Source organism: Danio rerio, chromosome 2 (genome assembly GCF_052040795.2).
Source record: "Danio rerio strain M-AB ecotype USA chromosome 2, GRCz13ab, whole genome shotgun sequence".
Lineage (NCBI taxonomy): Eukaryota > Metazoa > Chordata > Actinopteri > Cypriniformes > Danionidae > Danio > Danio rerio.
Genome location: NC_141022.1, coordinates 54,415,397 through 54,441,354, shown reverse-complemented (window position 1 = coordinate 54,441,354; position 25,958 = coordinate 54,415,397). Strand labels below are relative to the sequence as shown.

Below are 25,958 nucleotides of genomic sequence, written 5' to 3'. Positions count from 1 at the left end.
GCGGTTCATTCCGCTGTTGCGACCCCGGATTAATAGGGGATTAAGCTATCCTTGGAAAGAGTCCTGAACTCATAAGACCCTCGAGCCCGGGGCTCCCTCTCGTTTGCAAGGGGAGTTTGAGCTCAGATAGATCTCGAGAACTCCCCTGCTGTAGTAGCTAATTAACAGATAGTAATTGCTCTAAAGAGATAACTACTTACTAGGAGCATGTCTATGGTGTCAATTTGGATAAGTCAATCAACTTAAGTTGCTTAATGTTTTTGGATGATAGGAGGAAACTGGGGAACTTGGGGGAAACCCAAGTGGGCACGGGGACAACGTGTAAACTCTGCACAGAAACGTCAGCTGGTTTGGTAAGGACTAGAACCAGCAATGTTCTTGATGTGAGGAAACAGTGCTAACCACTGGGCCAACGTGCCACCCATCTAGGAAAGGAGGAGAAGTAGGGATGACAATCGTCTTATTGGTGAAACATAATTGAATAATGCGGGACCGGCCACAAGCAATCATAAGCATTTGATCCTCTCGAAATTAGTTTATAAATAATCTTCACTAAAATTCCATTATACTTACTCCAAAGGACTTTTCTCCACTTTTTAGAGTAAGGCTTTCAGTCATTTTGTGCGGGACTAGCGATCATTTGGGGCGGAGCTATCAGTGTGGGTCTCAATTCTGCGATGCCCTTGTAGGAGGCAGCCGTTTGAATGAATATTATAAGATTCTGTCTGTAAAATTTAGCTTCTTATTTTCATCATCATCAAGCAAATGAAAACATTCTGTACTAGAGAGGGCTGACAGGGCTTCCAGTGGACAGAAATCCTCCACAACAGTGCAAAATGGCATTTAATTATTCATCCATTTTGTTAGCAAAAATGTCCGAAAACCATCGTTAGATAACTAAGGCCACAACTTCTGTCGTTACAAACATAGTTCATTGATTTGGCTTTTTTTCAAATCCTTTGTACCAACAAACATTCGCAATCTGCATTGGAAACTTGTACACCTGCAACTACACCTCTAGAGCTGTAGTAAGAAACATAGTTCCTGGCTGTGTTTTTTCCCTCACTATCCCTCAATGCCCTATTCATTTAAAACATTCAAACATTTAAACTTTGAACTATTTAAAAAACATCGAAGCAGTGTCGCATTAGGTAGTGCTTTATTTGAAATATTCTCATTAATTTTAGTTAAGGAAACATATATATGTTTAATATGTGTCGTTTACATACACTTCAATTAATATAGAAAACGAGTGCAAGTTTTAGCAAAACTAATTTTATAATTATTTTTTAAATGCATGAAAAAGTATGTCTAAAACAATATAATTTGAACAAAAAAATGATGGGTTTTTTTCTCTAAAGTTGTTACTTCACCCCATTTAGAGCCTCATTTTAGACATTTTATGTAATAACTAACGTGGTTCAAATGATGGATCTGCATCAAAGCAACTACGGTTTTGGGAAACACTCATCGCTACATCGTTCTTAACTATAATAACTATAATAGTTAAGCCACAAGATATATCGTTGTTTGGGAAACGCACCCCAGATCAGTTAAAAAATGACAAAATCACGCACCGCCCTACATGTATTTTCTAGCCTGATCTCACAAGAAAACTTAAGTAGTTTAGTGGCTAATTCAGTCGTATAAAAATGTATGATTTAAAAAAAAGGTGTGGCACCTAACTCCATCCCTAAACCCAACCGTCATTGGGTGATGAACAAATCGTACTAAATTGTACGAATACGATCGTACCAATTCATACAAATTAGCACTAAATCAAAAAGTTACAAATTGTTGTGAAATTGCGTTGTCTTTTATCATTTCAGAAACCGTTTCAGTTGGATGACAGGGGGAAAAGGACAAACTTAACTTTCATCTCATGGCGACTTTAAATTTATAGTTAACCCAAAAATGAAAACATACTCATTATTAACCTAGCCTCAAGTGGTTCAAAATCTTTGAGGTTCTTTCTTAAGGCCCGTGCACACCGGGACACTTTTTGCTTGCGTTTTCCATCGATGTTTAATGCCTTGCGACTAAATCAAGGGCGCCAATGTGATCATGCTTACCAAACGGCAGGCGCAAAAGCCTTATTTTTTAAGAATATTTTTTATTTTTTATTTTCAATACCTTCTCCACCAATCAGGTTGCCACTTTTCTTTACAAGCATGGAGCTGCTGAGGTTACAGAAAACAGCACTTGAAGGCGCTCAAGTGCAAAACTGTCAATGCGAGCGCACATTGAAGAAGATGCCCAGAGACGATATGAACATGGAGCTGCTTATTGCACCGGTGAACAATAAGCCTTTCTTCATCGCTAGAGCTGGAGCTGCTACTTGAACCATCCATGCTTGTTCGAATCGACAGTAACTTTAACAATAAGGCTGCGTCTGAAACTGCATACTTCCATACTATATAGTACACTAAATTCAGTATGCGAGTTGAGTAGTATGTCCGAATTCATAGAATTCGAAAAACAGTATGCGAGAAGTACCCGGATGACTTACTACTTCCGGCGAGATTCTGGAGTGCGCATCCCATGCACGCTGCGCTATGTCGTAATGCCCTGCGAGAGAATTCATGAATGGAAGTGAAGCGACGCAACTGACGCAGGTAGGTCACGTGACCATGACAAAATGGCGGATGTAGTACGTCCGAATTCCATTCATACTTTTCACATTCATACTGTATAGAACGTACTTTTCTAACAGCCGAGCAGTACATTGAAATTCAAATGCAGTACATACTGAGTAGTAGGCAGATTCGGACGCAGTCCACATGTGTCAAACCTTCTCTCTTCTTCTATGTTACAAGCAGGTGTCAGAAGCTTAAAGTTGTGTAGCACCATCTAACGTCAAGGAGTGATTTTGGGTAGTCTGCTTGACACTAGTGAAAATTTCTTGGGTTTGGGTGCGAAAAAACATCTCGAAAAACACTGACGATAAACGCAAAAGAAAAGCATCCCGATGTGTGCGAACCTTTATGCTGAACACAAAAGCAGATATTTTGAAGAACACTAAAAACTTTTGTCTTTCAAAGTAGCAAAAACAAATACCATGGAACCCATTGGTTACAGGTTTTCAGCATTATTCAAAATATCTTCTTTTGTGTTCAACAGAAGAAGGAAACAGTAATCTTCGAAACAAGAGGTGAGTAAATTGTAATAGAATTAATATGATTGTGTGAACTATCCCTTTAATTCTCTAACATTTCCATTTCTTTTTTTTTCTTTTAACTGCTATATCTATAGTGCTAGGGGAATAACAGCACTCACATAGGTGCTCTTTTGTTGGTTTGATTGTTTCTATTGTTCTCATTTGCAAGTCATTGTACGTCTTTTGTAAGGATAAAAGAGGTCATAATTAAATGTAAATGTTTCACACTGGATTTTCCGATCTGCCTGTCAGGCTTTTTTTGTTAGACGACAACCTGCTAAATGTGCAATTCCCTTTACTTAAACCTAATAATCGCAACGATTGTGTCAGAAAGTATTGTTTGTGTATATTTATTTATGAATAATTAAACATGTAATTATGAAAATGGGGTCGAAAGTTAATATGGATTGTGTGTGTGTGTGTGTGTTTCCCCAGTTAGTTACAGAAGGAATACTGAGAAAACTCAACCTGTGCCAAGCATTTGTGATGGAGTTGAGTGCAAAAAACATAAATTTTGAATGACAAAAATTCAGGAAACATTATGCGATGTCTGTGCGTGATGTCACGTCTGTTCCCGCCATTTGCACCTAGCCCTGTATACTTTCTCTTCGACTACAAGGAATAAATCTGTGCGAAACAACCACTGTGCCAAGTGCCAACCAATCCTAGTCTTCCCTACAAAATCCCTTGGAGTTTCTCAGTGCTTTTGTCCAATGTTATTTCAATTATTCACATTTACCGGGCGACATTTCCTCTCCCCTGAATCCCCGTCCCTGTTTAACGACCTGAAAAATAGTTGTTTCTCTCATTAAATATGAATGCATTAAATCTGTGTTTGTCTTCAAAAGCATTACTCAAAAGTAGCCTACCTCTTCAAAAAAAGCACACTTCATCTTAACACGCTCAGCATTTCCCCCCCTTACACAAACAGCTGCTCATATATTCAGCAGTGAAATTAGGTTACATGTTAAAGTGAATCTGACTGTGCGCGCGTCACGACCCTGTGATGAGGAGGTGCACGCGCACATCAGTCGATGAGAAAGAGCGATTGTGAATGTGACTTCAGTCTGAAATCAACAAGAGCCGGAGCAGGTCACTCAGAGGACTTAAAGGGATATATTTAGTGTCATTTTAACACTCCTTGGTTTTAACATGAAGGTTGTACATCTGTGCTTATTCGCGGGCTTTTGGAGAGCTGTAAGTATGTTAAACATTTTCTCCATATATCATTTCTACAGTGACCTATGTATTAAAATGAATTATGGTAGCTTTCTTTCTGAATTAACCGAACTTGTACTCATTTTAGCTAGTTACTAACTTACTCGTATGTCAGAATTTAAAACGATTACGACGTAAAAGTCACTATAAGAATTAATAATATGGGAATTCCCGTCATAACATTCAATACTGAAAACGTATTGAAGTCGGTCCTAAAAGTTTGATCATTACCTTTATATTTGTTTTGTAAAGACTTATTATGATGATAGTTTTGATTATTAAAGAATACATTTAGTAAGAAAACCCTGTTTGTCTTTAAAATCTGACATAAAGGCTAATTCACTGTGTTAGCAACAATAATTGCACTTGAATCTAAGTAAAAATCACTAGCAATTTATTTTGTTCCTTCAGCCCCACAAAAGTGTTCTCATTTAAGTGTAATTGTGTCTACAATACAGCTTAACCTTCAGTCATAATTACTCAATAGAGATGGGAAGCTCATTTTAGTAGGAATCAATTTACTATTGTGTAATACTGTACATTTAAAAAGCTAGTGCTGCTCAATATTACACACTACATACTATAAATGTAGTGTAGTTTATTAGTCTCTCTGTAGACTATGCTAGTCAATGTGTATATTGATTGATACCTTTTTTTTCTACATCAGATGCACGCAATCCATCCTGACTGCGCTATAATCTCTCAGCTTATACAAGATCAAGAGACCTGCATCCAGACTAGGAAAAGAGAGATCAAGAACCACTCTCAACAGACAGGTTTGATTAAGCAATTCATATGCAGTTGATGTTAGTTATAACTCTGATCGACAGCTTCATCTGAATAAAATGAGACAGAAAATATAGGATTTGTGGAAAGAAATGTAAAGAATGACTAAGATTTGGGGTTAGCAGCACTGTCGCCTCACAGCAAGAAGGTGTAAATGCATGTGGTATAGGTGAATTTAATAAACTAAATTGGCCTTAGTTTGTGTATGTGCGTGTGAATGAATGTTTATGAATGTTTCCCAGTAATGGGTTGCAGCTGAAAGGGCATCCGCTGTGTAAAACATATGCTGAATAAATTGACGGTTCAATCCGCTGTGGCGACCCCTGATGAATAAAGGGACTAAGCTGAATTAAATTAATGACTAAGATGTATATTTAAAAAAGCCCTGCTAGATGGATATGCTATCGCACATTGTAAATGCAAACACTGCCAGTCTGAGTGATCAATCCAATTGAAGCGCGCTCCCGCTGTAAAACAGTACCTGACTGGGTTTCACTCATCGTCCTCACACCTGGGGATCTGAGATCCAGTTTCTATTGGATAAACCTCTCAGCATTTTCAAATAACATTGAAAATCCAATCCACAATGTTTCATAGCTATAGCAAACCAGCATGTAATATCACTCTGTATGTTTTCGGGCTCCTTTAAATCAAGAACACCTGCTTTATATAAATCAGCTATATGGATTGAGAATGTTTGGTGAAACTACATTTTTATCTTTCAGCCAAAAATCTGTGCATTTTTTTTATTAAATTGTATGCATTGCAGGTCCACCCTATTTTATCAAAGCCCACTCACTGTAAATTATGCGTCGCATATTATGTTTTGAGTGTGTCACGATGGCGCAGTGAGTAGCACAATCGTCTCACAGCAAGAAGGTTGCTGTTTTGAGCCCCGGCTGGGTCAGTTGGCATTTCTGTTTGCATGTTCTTCCCGTGTTCGTATGGGTCTCCAGGTCCCCCGGTTTCCCCCACAGTCCAAAGACATGCGGTATATGTAAATTGAATAAGCTAAATTGGCCGTAGTGTGTGTGTGAACGCAAGAGTGTATGTGTGTTGCAGCTGGAAGGGCATTCACTGGTAAAACATATGCTGGATAAGTTGGCGGATCATTCCGCTGTGGCAACCCCTGATTAATAAAGGGACCAAGTTGAAAATGAATGAAAGTTACGTTTTGTAATATAGCCAAAAAAACTTTGTATGGGTCAAAATTATTGACATTTCTTTTATGCCACAAATCATAAGAATATTCAATTTGATCTCAGGAGAAAACGGAAGTATTTTACGTTTGTCAGCTTAGTGGCTAATTCATACGAATTCAGTCGTAGGAAAATATATGATTTTAAAAAGGAGGCATGGCCCAATCCCTCCATTAAACCCAACCATCATTGGGGGATAAGCAGATTGTAGGACTAAGATCTTACGAATTGATATGAATTACCCACTAAATCAAAAATTTACGAATTGTCGTGGGATTGAGTTGGAATATCAAGTAAATATCATGTTCCATGAAGATATTTAGCCAACTTCCTACTGTAAATATATCCAAACTCAATTTTTTATTAGCAATGTGCATTACTAGAACTTAACTTGAACCACTTTAAAGATGATTTTCTCAGTATTTTAATGTTTTTTGAACCCCTAGATTCTAGATTTTTAATAGTTATATCTCAACCAATTGTTGTTCTATCCTAACATACTATACAATTTCATTACATTTAGTCATTTAGCAGATGCTTATGTGCAAAGCAACATAAGCCTGGTTTGTACTTCTGCATCAAATAATCGGCATGACCCACGGCGAATGCAACGCGCGTTGCCGTTCGTTTATACCTCTGCGCACTGTTTGTGTTGTTCTGCAATAACACTTCCGAAACGCTTGCTGGCATTGAGGTGTTTATGTTCGTCTGTGTCGAGTTTCTTCGCTGGTGTTTTGTTTTTTCTTAGAGCTACCTTAACGTACAAGTGGCTCAAACTTGCTCATTTTGAGGCGGGAATCTGCAAACGTGCAACAACTTTAATCATTAGTTAAACACAAAACATCAGTCTCCATCTGGAGCTCCTTCACGGGACTCGACACTTGTAAACACTCGCTTACTCAGGCTTGCGCGGCTCTCAGCTCCACCCACACTCGTCAGCGCTACCAAGCCGACCAATTAAAGAGCTTTAGCTATGCGTCGTTGTGACGTGTAGTTAAATTTTTTGAGAGGTGCGCGTCAGCATTGCCGACGGCCATAGTGAGGGCTATGTGTCCGCAAGTAGGCTGCGTCGGAGCATACGCGTGCACTTGATACAGAAGTATAAATCCACCTTTAGAATTGAGGAGACATACAGCAAGAAGAGGCAATACACACAAGAAGTGCTATTTATACAAAAGAACTGTTAGTGCTCAAATAATTAAGTGCTGGAGGGGGTAGTGTTTTTTTTGGAGAGAGAGAAGAGTGTTTCTACAAGTGGTTTGTCAAACCCACTCACCTGTGTAAAGCACACTTCATAAATGCCCTTTGTTTAGATATGGAGTAATTGTAAGAAAGTGTCTGGTGGAAATGTGCAAAAACAATAAAAAAAAAGTGTCAGAGAGATGAAAGAGGGTGTTTTCTACAGGGGGTTTGTCAAGCTCACTCACCTGTGTGAGGCACACTCAGAATTGCATACTGTTTTGAGGTTGAGGTTGTCCATACATCAATGGAAAACACATTTATTTAGTTTTTATATAATGCATAAATCTTAATTTCCAAAAATGTACATTTATGACTGTGTTTATGGTCCTGAGTCACATATATGGCTCTGCCATTAATATTAACACAACTCGATGTTCTGGACAAAGTGAAGAGTTCACTAATGCATATCCTTGCTCAGTTTGGCTGGTTTAACTAAAGATTATATACAAAATAACATGTAACTTTAATTAAATATGGTTCAAGAGTTCACACTTAGCTGATGATTTACAAAAGCTTGTTTGGCATGCTGTCCCAGGAGAGAGCCCCGAGCTCAAGGGCTCCTCGAGCCCGGGGCTTCCTCCCGTTGGCAGAGCAAGAGGGGAGCCTGAGCTCGGTGGATCTCAGAAATCCCCTGCTGCGGTAGCGAAGGGAACACAAGGGATTAGACAAGCTTGATTGTTATGCATGTTGAATGTCTTTGGATGGTGGGAAGAAACCGGAGAACCCGGGGAAAACCCACGCGGACACGGGGAGGATGTACAAACTCCTCACAGAGACACCCACCGGTCCTGTGGAACCAGGGCCGGCAGTGTTCTTGTTGTGGGGCTCACAGTGCTAACCACTGGGCCGCCGTGCTGCCCAATCACAGGTAAAGGAGAAGAATAGGGGAGGAGGGGGGTTTCTTCCAAACGAAGATAAAGTGAACTTAAAACTGTTGCTATTTATAGTAGCTTAGGGCTCATATGATTGGAAGATAGTGATTAGCAAATGCGAGACTGGCCGTGATAAATCATAAGCACGTGATCCTATCGAAATTAGTTTATGAATAAACTTCACTTAACTAAAGATTATATGCAAAGCAACCATGTTACTTTAATTAAATGTGGTTAACTAGGGATGTAACGGTATTGTAAATACCGTCATACCGCAATATGAATTTTTTTCGATATTACCGAAGTCGCATGACTCGGTAAAACTATAGGTCTTCTGAGAAAATTTGCTCAGGCGAATGAAGCGAACGGGAGGTAGCTGAAACTTCATTTCCCATCAGCCCCGGCGTGGCCATAATCCTTTGCGGTCTGTTGTCGCTACAGATCCAGTAATGCGGAAATGGAGTGTGCTGCTAGTAGCGGAGATGAAAAAAAAGATGGAAATGATCGAACCTAAAGCGGGTGTTGTCGCCGCGCGCGTGCTGAATAGCGGTGCTGTCGCGCGCGTTCTGATCAGCTGTGTTGTGGCGCGCGTATTGTAAAGCGCCGAGGGGGGGTTGAGCGCGCATACTCAAGAGAGGTGTTGTCATGCGCCTACTGAAGGGCTGGACTGGACGGAGGTTGTGTCGCGTCGCGGGGGCACTTTTGATCGTTTTGGAAGGGCATTTTCTATCCAAGACTAAAAAGGGCATGTGCACTGCACAGGTTGAGCCCTATGTTTGCACGTGCCTGCAAGTTAAGGAATACGACTAATAACAGTCATGGGGACTGCAGAAACACAGCACACTGTTCAGATTGATGCAGACATTGACTTGTACCGCAAAGAGATCTCTATCTCACTCATGGTTTGTCTTCTCAAGTGGGGGAAAGACAATGCACAACGTTACCCCACTGCTGTCAACATGGGCCAAGTCATATCTCTCTTGTCCCAGAATCCTCAGTCCCAAATGAGAGGGGTTTTTTCTGTTGCAGGGGACATTGTAAATACCCAGAGATACCAGCTTTTACCAGATTATAGTTATATGATAATTTTCCTTTAAACCCATCTCTATCTAAGTGAGTGATTAAATGTTAAATGTGATGAGTTTTTAACAATACTAAATTGAAACTTTATTTTTTTACATGGTTTAATAATTTTTTGTTATTAAAATTGAAGTTCCTGTTTCAAAGCTAACAGATAGATGGCTAATTTGTATGTCATTGACACTTTTGGCACTTTTTTGGAGTATTTTCAAAAGTTTTTTTTTTCCTGTAAATGATTCAATAAATACCGTACCGTGACATTCATACCGAGGTATTACCGTACCGTGAAATTCTGATACCGTTACATCCCTATGGTTAACTAAAGATCATATCCAAAGTAACCATGTGAGTTTAATTGAATATAGTAAGGCAAATGGAGAAAACTGTTTCGGTCTCTGCAGACCTACCACATTAAACCTGCGGGAGTAATTCTTCAGTGTCACGCTAACAGATTACTACTAATAATGAAGTGTTTCCCCTTACAATGGGACTTTAATTGTTAAATAAATGAATGACAGTCTGGAAACTGCTAAGCACTGTGGGAAATGTCCCCGCAGAAGCTCTTTAGACCAGTCAAGCGTGATGTCTGAAGTGACTTGCTCAGTTATTATTATGCGAATTGGGTTTTGATTGGGGTTCTGATTTCGTTCCTCCCTGAGAGTTTAAGTACTATGAATAGAAGTTTGCTGAATGAGACTCATGCAGCCCGAATGTTCAACCTACGGGACGTATGATAATTATGTTACGTGTCAGCTTCAACCCCCGGAGATCTGTGTTCCTACAACTCGACAATATTTAAGTGGAAAAGGAAATAGTGAGAAATGATTGCTTCCTGCATGCCCAATGGGTTTAGATATGAGATTCTGGACAACACAAATGATTCATAACTGCACTTTTTGGAATTTAGGATTGCATTATCTGAATAATAAATAAATATGCCTTCTATTGATGTATGATTTGTTAGGCTAGGGTCATATTTGATTGAGATACAGCTATTTCAAAATAGTGAATATGAGGTTTTAAAAAATTCAAATACTGAGAAAATCACTGTTAAAGTTGTTCAAATTCAGTTTTAGCAATGCACATTGCCCCAGCAGGCACAAGACGTCAACATGACATCAGATTGACGTTGTACCCCAACGTCATGGGGACGTTGCATTTTGGGTGGAAATGAAAATCGGGTTGACGTCAAACCGATGTCAGCGTTTTGGGTCACTTTCCAACGCAGCCTAAAAACAACCAAATTTGTATATAATTACAGCTTGACGTTTTGTGGATGTTATCACCATGACGTCTATTAGACACTGGATTTTGGTTGCCATACCTGACGAATAAATGTCAGTATTGGACGTTAATATGATGTTGGTTTAAGATGTTGGCTTGACGTTGGATTTTTGTCACTTTCCAACACAACCTAAATTCATTCATTCATCTTCATCCGCTTTTCCGGAGCCGGGTCGCGGGGGCAGCAGTCTCAGGAGAGAACCCAAGACTTCCCTCTCCCCAGACACTTCCTCTAGCTCCTTCTGATCCCGAGGCGTTCCCAGGCCAGCCGAGAGACATAAGCCCCTTTCACACAGTGATACCGGTAAATATCCGGAAAATTTCCGGAAAGACTTTACCGGTATATTCAAAAAAGCGCTGTTCACACAGGCAAGGACGTTACGGAAATTTTCTGGAAAAGAGCATTCACACATCCATTCCAAAATACCGGTAAATTCTGACATCATTCAACACAAATGAACTTTAAACGGCTGCACTTGTATTAGTAAACATTTGACTAAATTACAAACTCTGTGGATGATCAATATTGTGAACAACTATCGCAGGATCACTTTCGCATGTCGAGATGTTCATAATATGTGCGTGTGCAGGCGCTCACAGGCTGTTTCATAGGCGCACGCAAAGCTTAAAGGTAAACAAACAACGGCTTATCATAAGCTTCTCATCGATGATTATTTACACAGTTGGCATAAAGAAGAACATATAAACGTGATCTGACTAACTTCTAGCAGCTAAATGTGTCTGGAAAAATATTCAAAGGCTTTTATTCTCACAAACCGCGCGGACGTAAATGCGTCTGACTGTTGTGATTGGCTAAAGCAGACGTCTCACGTCAGCACGTTCTAGACGTGCACGCGCTTATTACGGTAATCTTCCTTCTGCATTCACACAGCGCAGCATTCCGGCAAATTGCCGGTAATCTTACAACTTCTCTTTCCGGAAAATAGCCAGAACGAATTTACCGATATTTTCAAAAAGGACCTGTTCACACATACAGACCTTTCCGGAAAATTGCCGGCAATTTTCCGGAAAGGTCTGTATGTGTGAAAGGGGCTATTGTCCCTCCAGCGTGTCCTGGGTATTCCCCAAGTCCTCATTCTGGTGGGACATGCCTGGAACACCTTCCCAGGTAGGCGTCCAATCGAAACAGATGCCCGAGCCACCTCAGCTGACTTCTATTAATGTGGAGGAGCAGCGGCTCTACTCTGTGCTCCTCCCGGGGTACAGAGCTCCTTACTCTATCTATAATGGTGCACCCTGCGAAGGAAACTCATTTCGGCTGCTTGTATCCGAGTTCTTGTCTTTTCGGTCATTACCCAAAGCTCATGACCATAGGTGAGAGTAGGAATGTAGATTGATCAGTAAATCGAAAGCTTAGCCTTTCGGCTTAGCTCCTTCTTCACTGCAATGGACCACATCGTACCATCGACCACATTACAGCTGGCGCTGCACCAATCTGCCTGTCAATCTCATGTTCCATCCTTTCTCCGCCAGGGGGAAGGACTTTCCTCCATCCTGGAGATGGCAAACCACCTTCTTCTGATTCTCATCCCAGCCGCGTCACACTCGGCAGCAACCACACAAGTGCGTGCTGAAGGTCCATGTTCGATGAAGCCAACAGAACAACATCATCTGCGAATAACAGATGGAATTCTGTGGTCCCACACAACCTAAAATCAACCAAATAATAACGTAATTTGACATTGTTATTGGACATCAAAATATTGTTGTGCTTAGACGCTGGATAGACATTGAATTTTGGTTACCCGACATCACGACCTAAATCAAATCTAATATTAACGTCTAATGACATTGTGTGACTTCTGGGACTAATCACAAATTGAGTTTTGATATGTTTACAGTATGGCATTTACAAAACGTCCTCACGAAACATGATATTTACCTAATACTGGAATGACTTTTGGCATAGAAGAAAAAATCTGTAATTTTTTTTTGACCTATTTTGACCCATACACTGTACTTTAGCCTATTGCCAAAAATATAACATGCTAACATAAGACTGGTTTTGTGGTCCAGCTCACATATGCATTTTTTATTTGAGCTTTCCTCTTCAGTCCAGTGTTGTTTAAATATGCAAGGAATCTTTGACATTTGCTACGCCAGCGGAACAGGAAAGTACAATTAATCTTGCGCATCAATACTTCCTGGAAAAATAATCCCCAATTAAGTCCATGAGGGCTATTCTCACACTACAAGTTTTTAAAATTCAGCCGGCATCATTTGAAACCAGTGATCCATGTACATAGACTGTCTGTCTGACCGACTCTGACACTGCGCACTTCAAAAGGACACATCTTCCCCTCAGCAGGAACAAAGTCTGTGTCTTTAAGGAAAAATGCAGTGCTTTCTAAAAAAAAAAATGAAGCTTGCGAAGAGGGTTTTCCAGGCAGATGAGTCATAAAAGAACTTTTATAAGATCCTCTGATGACATAATACAACCCAGGAGGGATGCACTTTGGCTTTTTTTTTTCAAATGTTACACTGATGTACAATAAATAAATTCATTCATTAATTTTCTTGTCGGCTTAGTCCCTTTATTAATTTGGGGTCACCACAGCGGAATGAACCGCCAACTTATCCAGCAAGTTTTTTACGCAGTAGATGCCCTTCCAGCCGCAACCCATCTCTGGGAAACATCCACTACGGACAATTTAGCCTACCCAATTCACCTGTACCACATGGACTGTGGGGGAAACCAGAGTACCTGGAGGAAACCCAAGCGAACGCAGGGAGAACATGCAAACTCTGCACAGAAATGCCAACTGAGCCAAGGATCGAACCAGCGTCACAGTGACCTTCTTGCTGTGAGGCGAACGTGCTACCCACTGCGCCACTGCGTCGCCCTAAATAAATTCAAGAAGCTACCATTTAAAAAACAAAGTATCCTTCTCGAGCGGCATTTTCCAATAATCTGCTTTACTAGTAAGTTTTTAAAAACGTGACATATAGGGCCCTATCATACACCCGGCGCAATGTAGCGCAAGGCGCGACGCAATAGTGGTTTGCTAGTTTCAGCTTGGGGCAAGAGTCGTTTTGAGGTGTTGCGCCACACTGTTTAAATAGCAGATGCTTTTGCGCTCATATGTGCGCTCATAGGCGTTCTGGTCTAAAAAGCAAGGCGTTCTGAGGCTCATTGCTGGCGCGTTGCTATTTTGAGAAACTATAATGGATTTTTCAATAGACCGCAACAAACCCGGTCTAAACTCCAGTGCAGAGTTGCGCCTCGCTTACACACTGCTTAATACACACAAGATGTAGAGCAATACGCAAATATCTTTACATATGAAAAAGAATTAAAACATTAAGGATATATATAGGATATAATAAGAATATATGTAGCATATAAATATAAAGGATTAAAATATTACAAAACATACTATTTTCTAGCCTACATAAATATGAAAAAACACTGCTTTTATGTCTTCTTCATCTCGGGAGGCTTTTATTTAGTTTATTCATAAAAAAATTTTTGTATAATGTTATTATTATTAGCAGTATTATTTATTATATCCATATTTACATTTACATTTAGTCATTTAGCAGACGCTTTTATCCAAAGCGACTTACAAATGAGGACAAGGAAGCAATTTACACAACTATAAGAGCAACAATGAATTAGTGCTAAGATTTGTCCACCTGTCAGGTTTTAGACCATATGGGTCACATCATGTGTATTTGGAAATAACTTTTTGAGCACACATCATTATTAATGTTCATTTATTCGTTTGCTGGAAATTATAACTGAGTTTAGAAACAGTTTAGAAACAAATCTTTGCGCTTAACAAACGAAAATAATTATTTATAGGCTAAATGATGTCTGTGTGTAAAGGTTTCCCTATCCACGAGAGCGAAAGTGAAAGTAAATCATTTATCTCTCAGTGTTGTGCGGTAGATGCTCTGTTTAACTGTTTTCTTGATTGTGAAATGCTCAGTTTTTCCAATTACTTTACGTCATGTAAATAGCAAATACGCCATGGCGTGACGCAACTGACCCTTAAAGGGAATGGGACATGAGACTGATTTTTTTATTCTCAAAACACACCTTTAACTCATTAAGAAAATAAACTCAACCCTTTTAGATCATGCGCCACGGCGAAAAGCAGATTTTTTTCGTCCTTATATTAGCAAAAATGCATTCTGACATGCTCTAAAAGTGTTTCCGCTTTGCGCATGGACCGTCAAAATAGAGCCCATAGGGTGCTTTCACACCTAGATTTTTGTTTCAGAACCACATGTTTGCCCAGTAAGCACGGTTTGTTTGGCATATGTGAATCCAGCAATCCGCTCAGATTCGTGCCAAAACAAACGCTCCGAGATCACCTAAATGAGGTTGTTTCGGCTCGATTGAAACGAACTCTGGAGCGGATCGATTGTAGTGAGAAAGCAATATTATCCGAGCCCGGTTATATCACAGACAGTGTATTATGGATATGTAATAGGCATACTGCTATATGAAGAGAGAGTTATGAGTAGGGCCATTCTAGACATCACAAGTCTCCCGGAAGTTTTGGGAGTCTCCCGTAAATGCAGAGACTCCCGGATGCCAGCAAACGAGTGTTAATCTCCCGGAAATCGCGTGTCTCCCTCCCGATCCTCAAATACGTCTGCCTTTCACTCCTCCCCACTGCATCCCTCCCTTCAGACACGGCGCACGCACCTTGTCAAACACCACCAAACCACAACCTGACCAATGTGAGGAGAGTTTACTCACACGTTTTAGCTCTTTTGATTCATTTAGAAACTTTGCCGTGTGAAAGCGAACCACACCAAGAACAAAGAGCAACAATGTAACAATTTTAATCTCTGTTTCGGAACAAATTAATCGATTCACAAGTGTGCAAGCACCCGTAGTTATATATGTTCCCATCTGCTGCTTTACAGTAGCTATTGATCATAAATGGATGTGTTTCTGTATTACACCTCCACCTCACACTAAATAACTGGCCTTGTTAAATTGAAAAAGCATCTTCCAAATCATATTCATGTCACCTTGTATGTCTGCCAAGTGTTTCAGAGGACTTGCAATTACAATAAGCATATTCAGGAGATAATTTGTGATGTGTTTTACCTTCTGTTTCCTTTTCCTCAAAGTATTGTGATGCTCCCAAACGGAGTATGAAATATTTATATAGCCATAAATAGCCTTGGGCATCTAGGTCATTCTACAGCAGAGGTCTTGAGTGTCTTTAAGGCACATTTTTTTATAGAACCTGTCCTATTCCTTATTATTAAGTTAGATTGTTATAGCTTTACAGTAGGGCAGTACAGTATATTGTTTCAGCATCGACATCACAACGTGTGTGTCCACAATAGTCACATACAGCAGGGAAAATAAGTATTGAACATGTCATGTTTTTTTCCTGGTAAAGATATTACTAATGGAGCTTTTGACATGGAATTGATGCAGATTTTGGTAAAAACCTAAACAATACAAACATAAAAATAAAACAAACTGAAAAAATATAAAAAATGAGGAAAGTCTAATAATGAAATGGCACGAGGAAAAAATGCTGAACCACTGAAATGCATTTAATACTTTTATATATAAGGCTTTTTAGTTGTCAGCTTAAAAACGCCTCTCATATGGAGAACACCTGCATTGCTCAGGTGTGAGTTTTAAAGAGACTTCAACTGTCTGAGTGTAAACAATCTTGATGGTTCTGTGTGTCTCATCTATCAAATCTGATCTTTAATTTGTATTTTCTATTGGATTCAGGTCAGGGGATTGGCTGGGCCATTCTACAGCTTTATTTTCATTATCTGAATGCATTTGATAGCTTCCTTGGCTCTGTTTGGATCAATGTCTACGTTTACATGGACATAGGGCTGGACAATAATTCGATATCAATCTATATCACGATAGAATTCTTTTAAATTTCAGTGATATGAGTTTTCAAGTAATTTCCGGTATTTTGAGATAAGTTTTCATATATATATTTTATTATATTTATAAGATCTTATACACTGTATTATTTGTCACTGAGTGACGGTCAGTGCTCAGCTGTCAGAAAGAGCGTGATGTACGTCACAAGACATGCTGCCAGCGCTCAGCCTTAGCACAGCACAGCAGTCGGTTAGCTCCGTCGCAGAAAGTTTGCCATGAAGTGTGCCCTGAATACATGCATATAGCATACATCAACATACACACGCACATACATCACTCGATCCTCGCTTAAACACCCAAATTAACACTCACATACACATAAATTCGCTGCATGGCTGGCATATAGCGCTCGCACAAACTTACAAAATAAAATTCACAAACATATTTATCAGGAATAAGGTTATTGCAAAGCTGATAAAATAGAAAGAATGTGATTAACAGAGGAATTAAATCTGTTAAATAATGAAAATGTGTTACATAAAATTTTAGTCAATATAAATAGACTATATTAAATATATTGGAAATATTTTATGTTAAACCTTTTAATTTAATTAGGTAATTACATACACAAATACAATAGTCAGATAGAACCCTTAAAGGACAATCAAGATGAAAAGCAACCAGAACTATAAATACAGTGTTTCCTCTAGGATTTTTTCTAGCTGTGGCGGCTTTTTTTTACACAGGCCAACCAACTACCTTTGGCGTTATTTCAATGACAAATGTCGTAAGCGCATTAGAAGTCGGGATCGCATTTATGTAAAGCCTATGAGCATGCGAATCTCTGTTTCTCTGTTTCAAATCTCTGCTTGCGCGCCAATTTCCTCTGTGCTCGTGCACAAAACTTCTTGCACGCCCTTTCAAATATAAGCCGCTTCAAGAGTGCGCAGATCTTCTTGTGCGCTCTCAAAGAAACGAGTGCGATTTAGTGCATTTATGTAACGAGTATGTCTCCAGCATTTATTAGATTTACTAGGAATATTTTTGAATGTCTTCAATAGACTTACAGAGTAGCAGAGAGAGAAATCATTCGTTTATGATCACGTTTTATTCCTATCACACATTAAAGTTAATTTTATATAAAGTCATAGTGTACACGACAATCTCTGGGCTTGCTGCATAACAAATACCAAAAATGTAACAATTTATAAAAAAATGAATCACTTTCTGGCCATTGGATATTAGGCATGGACCTATATATTGCGATCGTGATTTTCGAAAGCATTAAATCGCTTTAGAAACGTTTATTATTACCATTTCATGAGTCTCCCCATTCAGTTGAATAGAGCGCTTGGACCCGGAAGCTGCTTCGCGTGACGTCATACTTAACAAGCGGATACTCAAACTACTCTTTTCTAATATAAATATTAATGTAGCCCTTACTCTTTTAGATTTTTTATTATTATAAGTATTTATCTTTTTCTACGTTTTTTTTACGATGTGGATGTCATAATTGTAAAATATTTGTATTATTTTAATTGTTAAATATACAGCAAATACAAAAAAAAATGCTGATAAAGTTTTTGTTCACATTGGTCAATATTGGTTATTTTACAGTTTATTTCACATTTCTTGTTTGTAAAGGCTAATACAAATAAAAAGTGAACACACATTTTTTGTATTGTTTTTATTTAAAAAAACTAAAAGTTAAAAGAGCCTGGAGGTATTATTTACTTTGCATATTCAGTTTGCAGACATTTGTTTGTCTATTGTGTGAGTTCTTGGCAGTTTTTCCCCGTGTTTTTAATATTGTCCATATCGATATGGGAATTATATTGTATCGACTGAAATTACGAAATATATCGTGATATAAATTTTTGCCATATCGTCCAGCCCTACATGGACACCAATAATTCGATTTTAATGCAATTAAGACAATACTCTGATTAAGAGTTAACCATGTAAACAGCAATTTTTGATCAATTTAATCAGATTAATGTGATAATCAAACTAAAGAGAAATCGAATTAAGACGTGTGGAGTATGCCGATTTTAGTCGCATTATTGAAGTGCATTACAGACATGTAAACACCAAATAGCAACCTCCCGCTCTCCCTCAGGAAGCCAATACGGAAGTAACTAAAACTGCAATTCATCCGAAATTCCGCTAGTCCTGGCCGCTCCTGGCTCCAAAACAGAGCAAATTTTAATTGAGCCCACTGTTAGAATGGCCAACTTTACAACAGAAAAAAAAGGTGTTTACAGCCTGGTACAAAAAAAGATTTTGGTTAATACAGCTAATATTACCCTTCATGACAACTGTGAGGGGGGTGAATTTTTTTATAACTCATCCGTTTCCTTTATATTAAGTTATATTAAGTTTGCATAATTAAGGGAGTGGCCACTTGAGTGACAGCTGGGTTGGTTGCCGTCTCGTCACCTCAGCTGAAACCTGCAGATTAGCCACTGAACTCGGCATATTTATCGTATTTTTGTGTTGTTTTATGTGGCTTTACACACTCAACTGCCTTTTGTACTTGTTTCCTAAAATTATCATATGGCATGGCATGCTGAGTGCACTTAATTGTGCTCACAAACCATTCACGTGGCCTCCGTTTCCCATGTGAGTAAAGTTATATACTTATATACCATCTCTATACATGTATTTGTTTTATTTAAGATCATTTATCGTTTAGATTTATATTTAGAGCTGTAATGCACTCTAGTAGCTCTGCTTACTCTCCGCCTCTTTGCCCTTGTTTGGTATCCCGCCATGGGTGTGATGACGCGTGAACAAAATGGCGACGGTTGGCCGCGCCTACTTGTGGCTTCTTTTGCGCTCTTTAGAAACCTATGGATGACGTCACGGATACTACGTCCATATATTTTACAGTCTATGGTAAACACCTTAATCAAAGTATTACCGTCATGTAGGACTTTCGGCAGCGTTTTGTGACAAGATTTGCGGTATGAACTTCCATTAAAAATACACTCTTCTAGCAGTTCATAGTTGCATCCAGTATCTCGTTTGTCATAGTGGGCGTGCATGAAATGTTCGTGAATGAAAGTGAAAGTGCCAAACTGCAGTTAAAGTCAACAAATCAAAAGTAAAACACCCAAAATGACATGAAACTCTGGAGGAAATGCGGTTAGCGTGGTGACACAATGACGTTAATCAGATTAAGTGCTATAACATGTAAAACAGGATTACGAAAGTAACACTCAAAAAGCAACTCATGTAGACACCTTAGTCTTATTATTTGCCTAATTAGATTAAAGCAAATAATTCAATTACTATTGACCATGTAAACATAGTCACTGTCTTGCTGAAATGTCTGCTCTGGTTTCATCTTGATCATCCTGCTAATGTAGATGTTTCACTGAAGCAGTTGATATTCATTTACACTGACGAAGGGCAGAGGGTTGCTGAAGAACTACTGAGAGATTTCAGCTGCTGTCTGGGATTTCACTCCCTCTCTACACCTCCCTTTCTTAATGTGTTTAATATTTTTCCCTGCATCATTTAATTTTATTATGCATAAGAATTAATTTGTATACTAATCAGATTTGATTTCTTTGCATTTTTCTGGGAAAAATTGGTGACGTGTTTAATACTCATTTTCCCTGCTGTAGGAATAATTCCTTATAATAATGAAGGAAGAGGGGAGACAACGTGTCTCACTTGAGCTGCTCCAGTCCCAGATACCAGGGGCTTCTGACTTCTGTTTGTTTTAATTTTTATAATGTGAACTAAGTTGCTGGTATGAGTGAGGTGTGCGGTGTCTTTTTTATTTTAAAACCTTTTTCTCCTGTTTTAGTGTGTAGGCAGGGAGAAAGGGAAGTAATATGTTTTCTTTCTTTTGGGAATGTTTATTTTGTTAGGCAAGTTATTTTGTCATAAATTAGTTATTGGTTGTTTTGTTTGTTATTTTGGACCCCCCATATCCTGAGGTATTATTTTTGTTTTGTATTATTTCTTTAAAATTTAAGATACATTATTTAATTTGATCACACAATAAATCAATGGTTGCCTGATGGTGATCAGAATATTTAGAAGGTGTTGACTGTTGATTCTGGGTCTGGAAGCGGTACTCTCCCCTCTTCCTTCATTTGTTGGTTCCTAGCTGTGTTTTACCTCTAGATTTAAGTGGGAATGTAACAATTGGAAGGAATATTATTCCTTCATTATTTTATATGCAGTGTTGAGTTGGGATTAGGGCTGCACAATAGATCATTTCAGCATTGATATCATAATGTGCTCATCCGCAATAGTCACATTGCAAGATCTGCAATGTTGAGTATGAATTATAGTTGAACAGGAGCTACAGAACTCGTGTGATTTGTAGAGTCGCTGCTAAGTTTAACCATAATAGTGAAGGTTTATCATTTGCATGAGTCTTTAAGGTCTGTGACTGTGCATTTCAAGAGAGTTTAAAACATTTGGGCACAAAAATATGATGCTGAAAAAATGTCTATATTTATTAGTCTATGATATTCATATGGGAAAAAAGTGTTTTTTCTTACTTGAAATGTTTGCCCTATTTTTAGTCCAAACATCTACATTTCAAAGAAAAACTAGCTTTGACTCAAATAATTAAGCTTGTTTTAAAGGAAAAACTCTCAATTGTGACTTATTTCTTCCGAAGGTGAAAACTAAACATTGTTTTTACTTGATCTAAGATTTTGAGATATTTTTGACTAGAAACAAGACAAAGTTTTTTTTCTTTTTTTTTGCATTGTGAACAATTTATTTATGTACCTGAATACTGTTAGACTCCCCACAAAACTGTCAAATAGAGCTATTCAACACATTGTGAAACTGTATTTATATTGCAATATTTAATTGCAGAAAAGTAAAATATGACAACATCCAATTTTTCCCAATATCATGCAGCCCTAGTTAGGATTGACAACTGAAAATTCATGAAATTTGTGGAGTCATTGCATAGTATAACCATAACAGAGTAAAACTTTTTCATTTGTATGTGTTTTAAAGGCATTTCGATAAAGTTTAAAACATTCGGGCACAAAAATGTAGAACATGACTAACTTTACTGAATTACTATAAAGAAGACTATACAGTGGTATTTTTACATTTCATTATTCAGTTTCTGAATCTGAATACTGTTTGACTCTCCAGAAACCAATTCTTTGACTTTTTTCTTAACTCTATTGTAATTATTCTTGCATGCAATTTGTTTATTATATTTATACATGATATACACAAGGACTGCACGATATTGATAAAAACTGGCATTGCATTACTTTATTTTTCTATGATATATATTGCGATATTGAATATATAATTTCACCAGATGAAATGAATATATCTATTTGAAAAAAAGTCACAATTTCCAACGCAATCTCACTGCAATTCGTAACTTTTTGATGTAGTGGCTAATTCGTATGAATAATACGATCTAATTCTTAAAATTTAGTACGATTTGCTCATCACCCAGTGACGGTTGGGGTTAGGGGTGGGGTTTGGTGCCACGCTTCCTTTTAAAAATCGTACATTTTCGTACTACTGAACTTGTACGAATTCGTACGAATTAGCCACTAAACTGACAAAACATAAAATACTTACGTTTCCTCGTAAGATCAGTTTGCAATTTCCAATACATTGGCATGATTTTGTTAGGGGGTGCATCTACATAAAATAAAATGAACCACTCACAATCATTGAGAAATATAATAGTGCAACAACAATACTCTACAAATAAAAGGTCTCACTTTATTTTGAGGGTCTTTTGTTAAATTTTAGTTACATTGCATCTACATGCCAACTAATTCTCATTAGATTATAAGTAGACTGTTAGGTTAGGGTTAGAGTTAGTGTAAGCTGACATGTACAGTACTTGCAAAGTTTCTTAGTCAGTTAAATGTCTGTTGAAGGATTTGTAAATGTCAGTATGAACAGATATTAAGCAGACAGTCTACTAATACTCAGATGGACCATCAAAATAAAGTGTTACCAAATTAAATATACAGTGTTATGGTTATCTGAAATTCTAACAATTTATAAATACTAAAATTGAATAAACAGATGTAAAGTAACACCATATAGTCTCCATAATATATACACATAAATGCCATTGATCTTCCTTAAAGTTAAACATGCATTTTCTTATGCCTGAATATTTTTCAAACTTAATAAAATAACAAAAAACACACATTAATAATAAACTTTTTGTTAACTTTATGGTTGTACATTGCAAAAACCTTTCAAATTCTGGTCCATAATAATACCAGTTCAACATTGTAGATTCTGCAATGTGACTATTGCGAATGGGCACATTTTGATATTGATGCTGAAACGATATATTGTGCAGCCCTAATCCACACTCTTACAAAATCACCACAATCAATCTAAACTCAAGTGTTTTTTTTTCTTCAAATAGGACCATTCAAGCCATCTGGTAAAATTGTATTAATATCGCAATAAATATATCACAGAAAAAACGAAACATTGCAACGTCAGATTTTTCCAATATCCCTACTTTACAGTATACTGTAAAGTAGGGATATTGGAAAAATCTGACATTTTAACTTAAATTGATAATTTAATGGCCGTTATTTTACAGTTTATTTCTATAATTTAATTAACCATTATTAAATAAACCGTTATTTTGCGGTTTATTTCCGGCACCCCAGCTGCCAAAAATAACCCGAAAAAAATTAATCGTAAAATAACGGGCGTTAAATTATAGAAATAAACTGTAAAATAACGGCCGTTAAATTAAATAAATCGTAAAAAACGGCAGTTATTATAGAAATAAACCATAAAATAACGGCCGTTAAATTATAGAAATATACTGTAAAATAATGGACAATAAATTATAAAAATAAACCATAAAAAAACGGCCGTTATTATAGAAATAAACCGTAAAATAACGGCCATTAAATTATAGAAATAAACTGTAAAGCAATGGATTTAAAATGACAAAAATTTCCTTACATTTAAATTTCTGGTAAATTTCTGTAATTTAACACCCTTTACTTTGCGGTATATTTCTGTAATTTAACAAATATTATTTTAAGTTTTTTTTTCCGGCACCCCAGCTTCCCGAAATAAATCATTAAATTACAGATTTTTTTACAGTGTACATATTTTAATAGACTGAAATTAGCACTGCATATAAACACAGACACCGACAAATATTAGCAAATTCAATGTGACTGACCTTTAAATGCAAATAACATGCATGATGAGCTCATGAATATTCAGTGGCATCACGAGCACACTGATAGTTGTCAAAAAAGTTGCATTTGAGCAGATGGGGCCTAACTATGCCTTTAGGCAGCGACCAGAATAAATGTTTTGCATCGATGAGCTGTTGTATTCAAAGCCCTGCACACGTTAGCATGACAAAAGACAGATGTGACATTCGGATATACATTAGAGAGACCTGTTTGTATAAGATTATATTTATATAAAGCAGCCCTGCTCTGTTAATGCAGACGGATAAGTCAGCAAACCTGAACCAGACTGGGGTAATATGAAAACGTACAACTTCATAAATAATGGTCAAGGGAAGGGAGCGGTGATTGAAAGGATGATTGTATATTGTGAATTGAGCAATTTTGTTAGGCTGATTTTGACAGTGTCATGATGTTCCGCCGTGTGTTTCAGGCTGTGGGACGGATTGGGATGGGATTCGCTGCTGGCACACAGCCAACACTGGACAGCTCATAAATGTGTCCTGCTCTGATGTCTTTCAGCACATCTCCAACACTCAAGGTCAGATTGACATGTCTGTCTGTCCGTCTGTCTGTCTATCCGGCACTCATCAACCCATCCCATTCCCTATCCTTAAAGAGATAGTTCACCCAAAAATGGAAACACACTCTCACTCGCAAAAAGGTCCAAACCTTTAAGCAGAGATGGCAAAAGTACACACAGCCTTTACTTAAGTAGAAGTACAGATACTCATGTTTAAAACGATTCTGATGAAAGTAAAAGTACTGACTACACTTTTGTACTTAAGTAAAAGTAAAGAAGTACCGCCTCAAAAATGTACAAAATCAAAAAAGCAAAAAGTAATTGTTTCAGTCACAGTCCAAAAAACATGCGGTATAGGTGAATAATAGGTAACTAAATTGGCAGTGGTGTAAGTTCAATTCAATTCAATTCAGCTTTATTTGTATAGCGCTTTTACAATGTAGATTGTGTCAAAGCAGCTTCACATAAATGGTCATAGTAACTGGAACAGTGTGGTTTAGTAACTGGAACAGTATGGTTCAGGTTTTAGTGTTTAAGTTCAGTTCAGTTCAGTTTAGCTCAGTTCAGTGTGATTTAATCATTACTGAGAGTTCAAACACTGAAGAGCAAATTCATCGATGTGTAGCTCTACCAATCCTGAACCATGCGAGCCAGTGGCGACAGCAGAGAGGGAAAAAAAACTTCACCTGATGGGAGTGAAGAAAAAAACCTTGAGAGAACCAGACTCAGTTGGGCACGACCATTTTAATTTCTCCGCTGGCCAAAAGTCTTAAGAAGAACTTCATTCGCCGTGGTTTAGGCTGGAAGATGGCCTCAGTGAAGACTCGTCTGTCCCTGGAGCGTCGCTGGAATCAGACTCATGTTCTCCACTCCCCACGACCATCAGCGCAGCAGCAGCTCAGGATATGGCCTGGTCCCGGATATGGAATCCTTGGGATCATCACGTCGCTGGTCTTGGATCCAATCAGTGACTCCGCATAATCTGAGGACCTCGGGATGAGTATCCCCAGGTGAAAATAGAGAATAAAGAGAATAATTAGCGTAGCTGCTGTTCATAGTGTATATAAGCAAGATGCAGAAGCCAGTGTGGAACCCGCTAGGTGATGCACTGAGTGTATGCTTTACTAAACAGATAGGTCTTTAATCTAGTTTTGAACTGGGAGAGTGTGTCTGAGCCTCGGACGTTATCAGGATGGCTATTACAGAGTGTAGGAGCCATAAAAGAGAAGGCTCGACCTCCTTTACTTGATTTTGCTATTCTAGGTACTACCAGAAGCCCTGAATTTTGAGATCTTAAAGAGCGAGTTGGTTTGTAGCGAGACAGAAGGTTGGTTAGATAAACAGGAGCTAGATTATTTAGAGCTTTATAGGTGAGAAGTAATATTTTAAATTCAATACGAAACTTAACAGGCAGCCAGTGTAAGGAGGATAAAATTGGGGTGATATGATCATATTTTCTAGACCTGGTCAGAACTCTGGCTGCTGCATTTTGTACTAATTGAAGTTTGTTAATAGAGGATGCTGGGCAGCCAGCAAATAGAGCATTACAGTAA

General features: G+C 38.1%; 2 protein-coding genes across 6 annotated transcripts in view; one reads left to right on the top strand and one right to left on the bottom strand.

Annotated features, from left to right (window-relative positions):
• adcyap1r1a (ADCYAP receptor type Ia) overlaps positions 1–25,958 on the bottom strand; it is a 375,079-nt gene that overhangs the window by 217,973 nt on the left and 131,148 nt on the right. The window lies entirely within an intron of this gene.
• ghrhra (growth hormone releasing hormone receptor a) overlaps positions 4,130–25,958 on the top strand; it is a 60,062-nt gene continuing 38,233 nt past the window's right edge. The window contains 3 exon segments of one of the 4 annotated variants that reach the window (NM_001131052.1): positions 4,130–4,354; positions 5,043–5,151; positions 24,316–24,423. In NM_001131052.1, coding sequence (NP_001124524.1) covers positions 4,310–4,354; positions 5,043–5,151; positions 24,316–24,423 — 262 coding nt within the window. In that variant the 5' untranslated portion in view covers positions 4,130–4,309. 4 annotated transcript variants of the gene reach the window in all.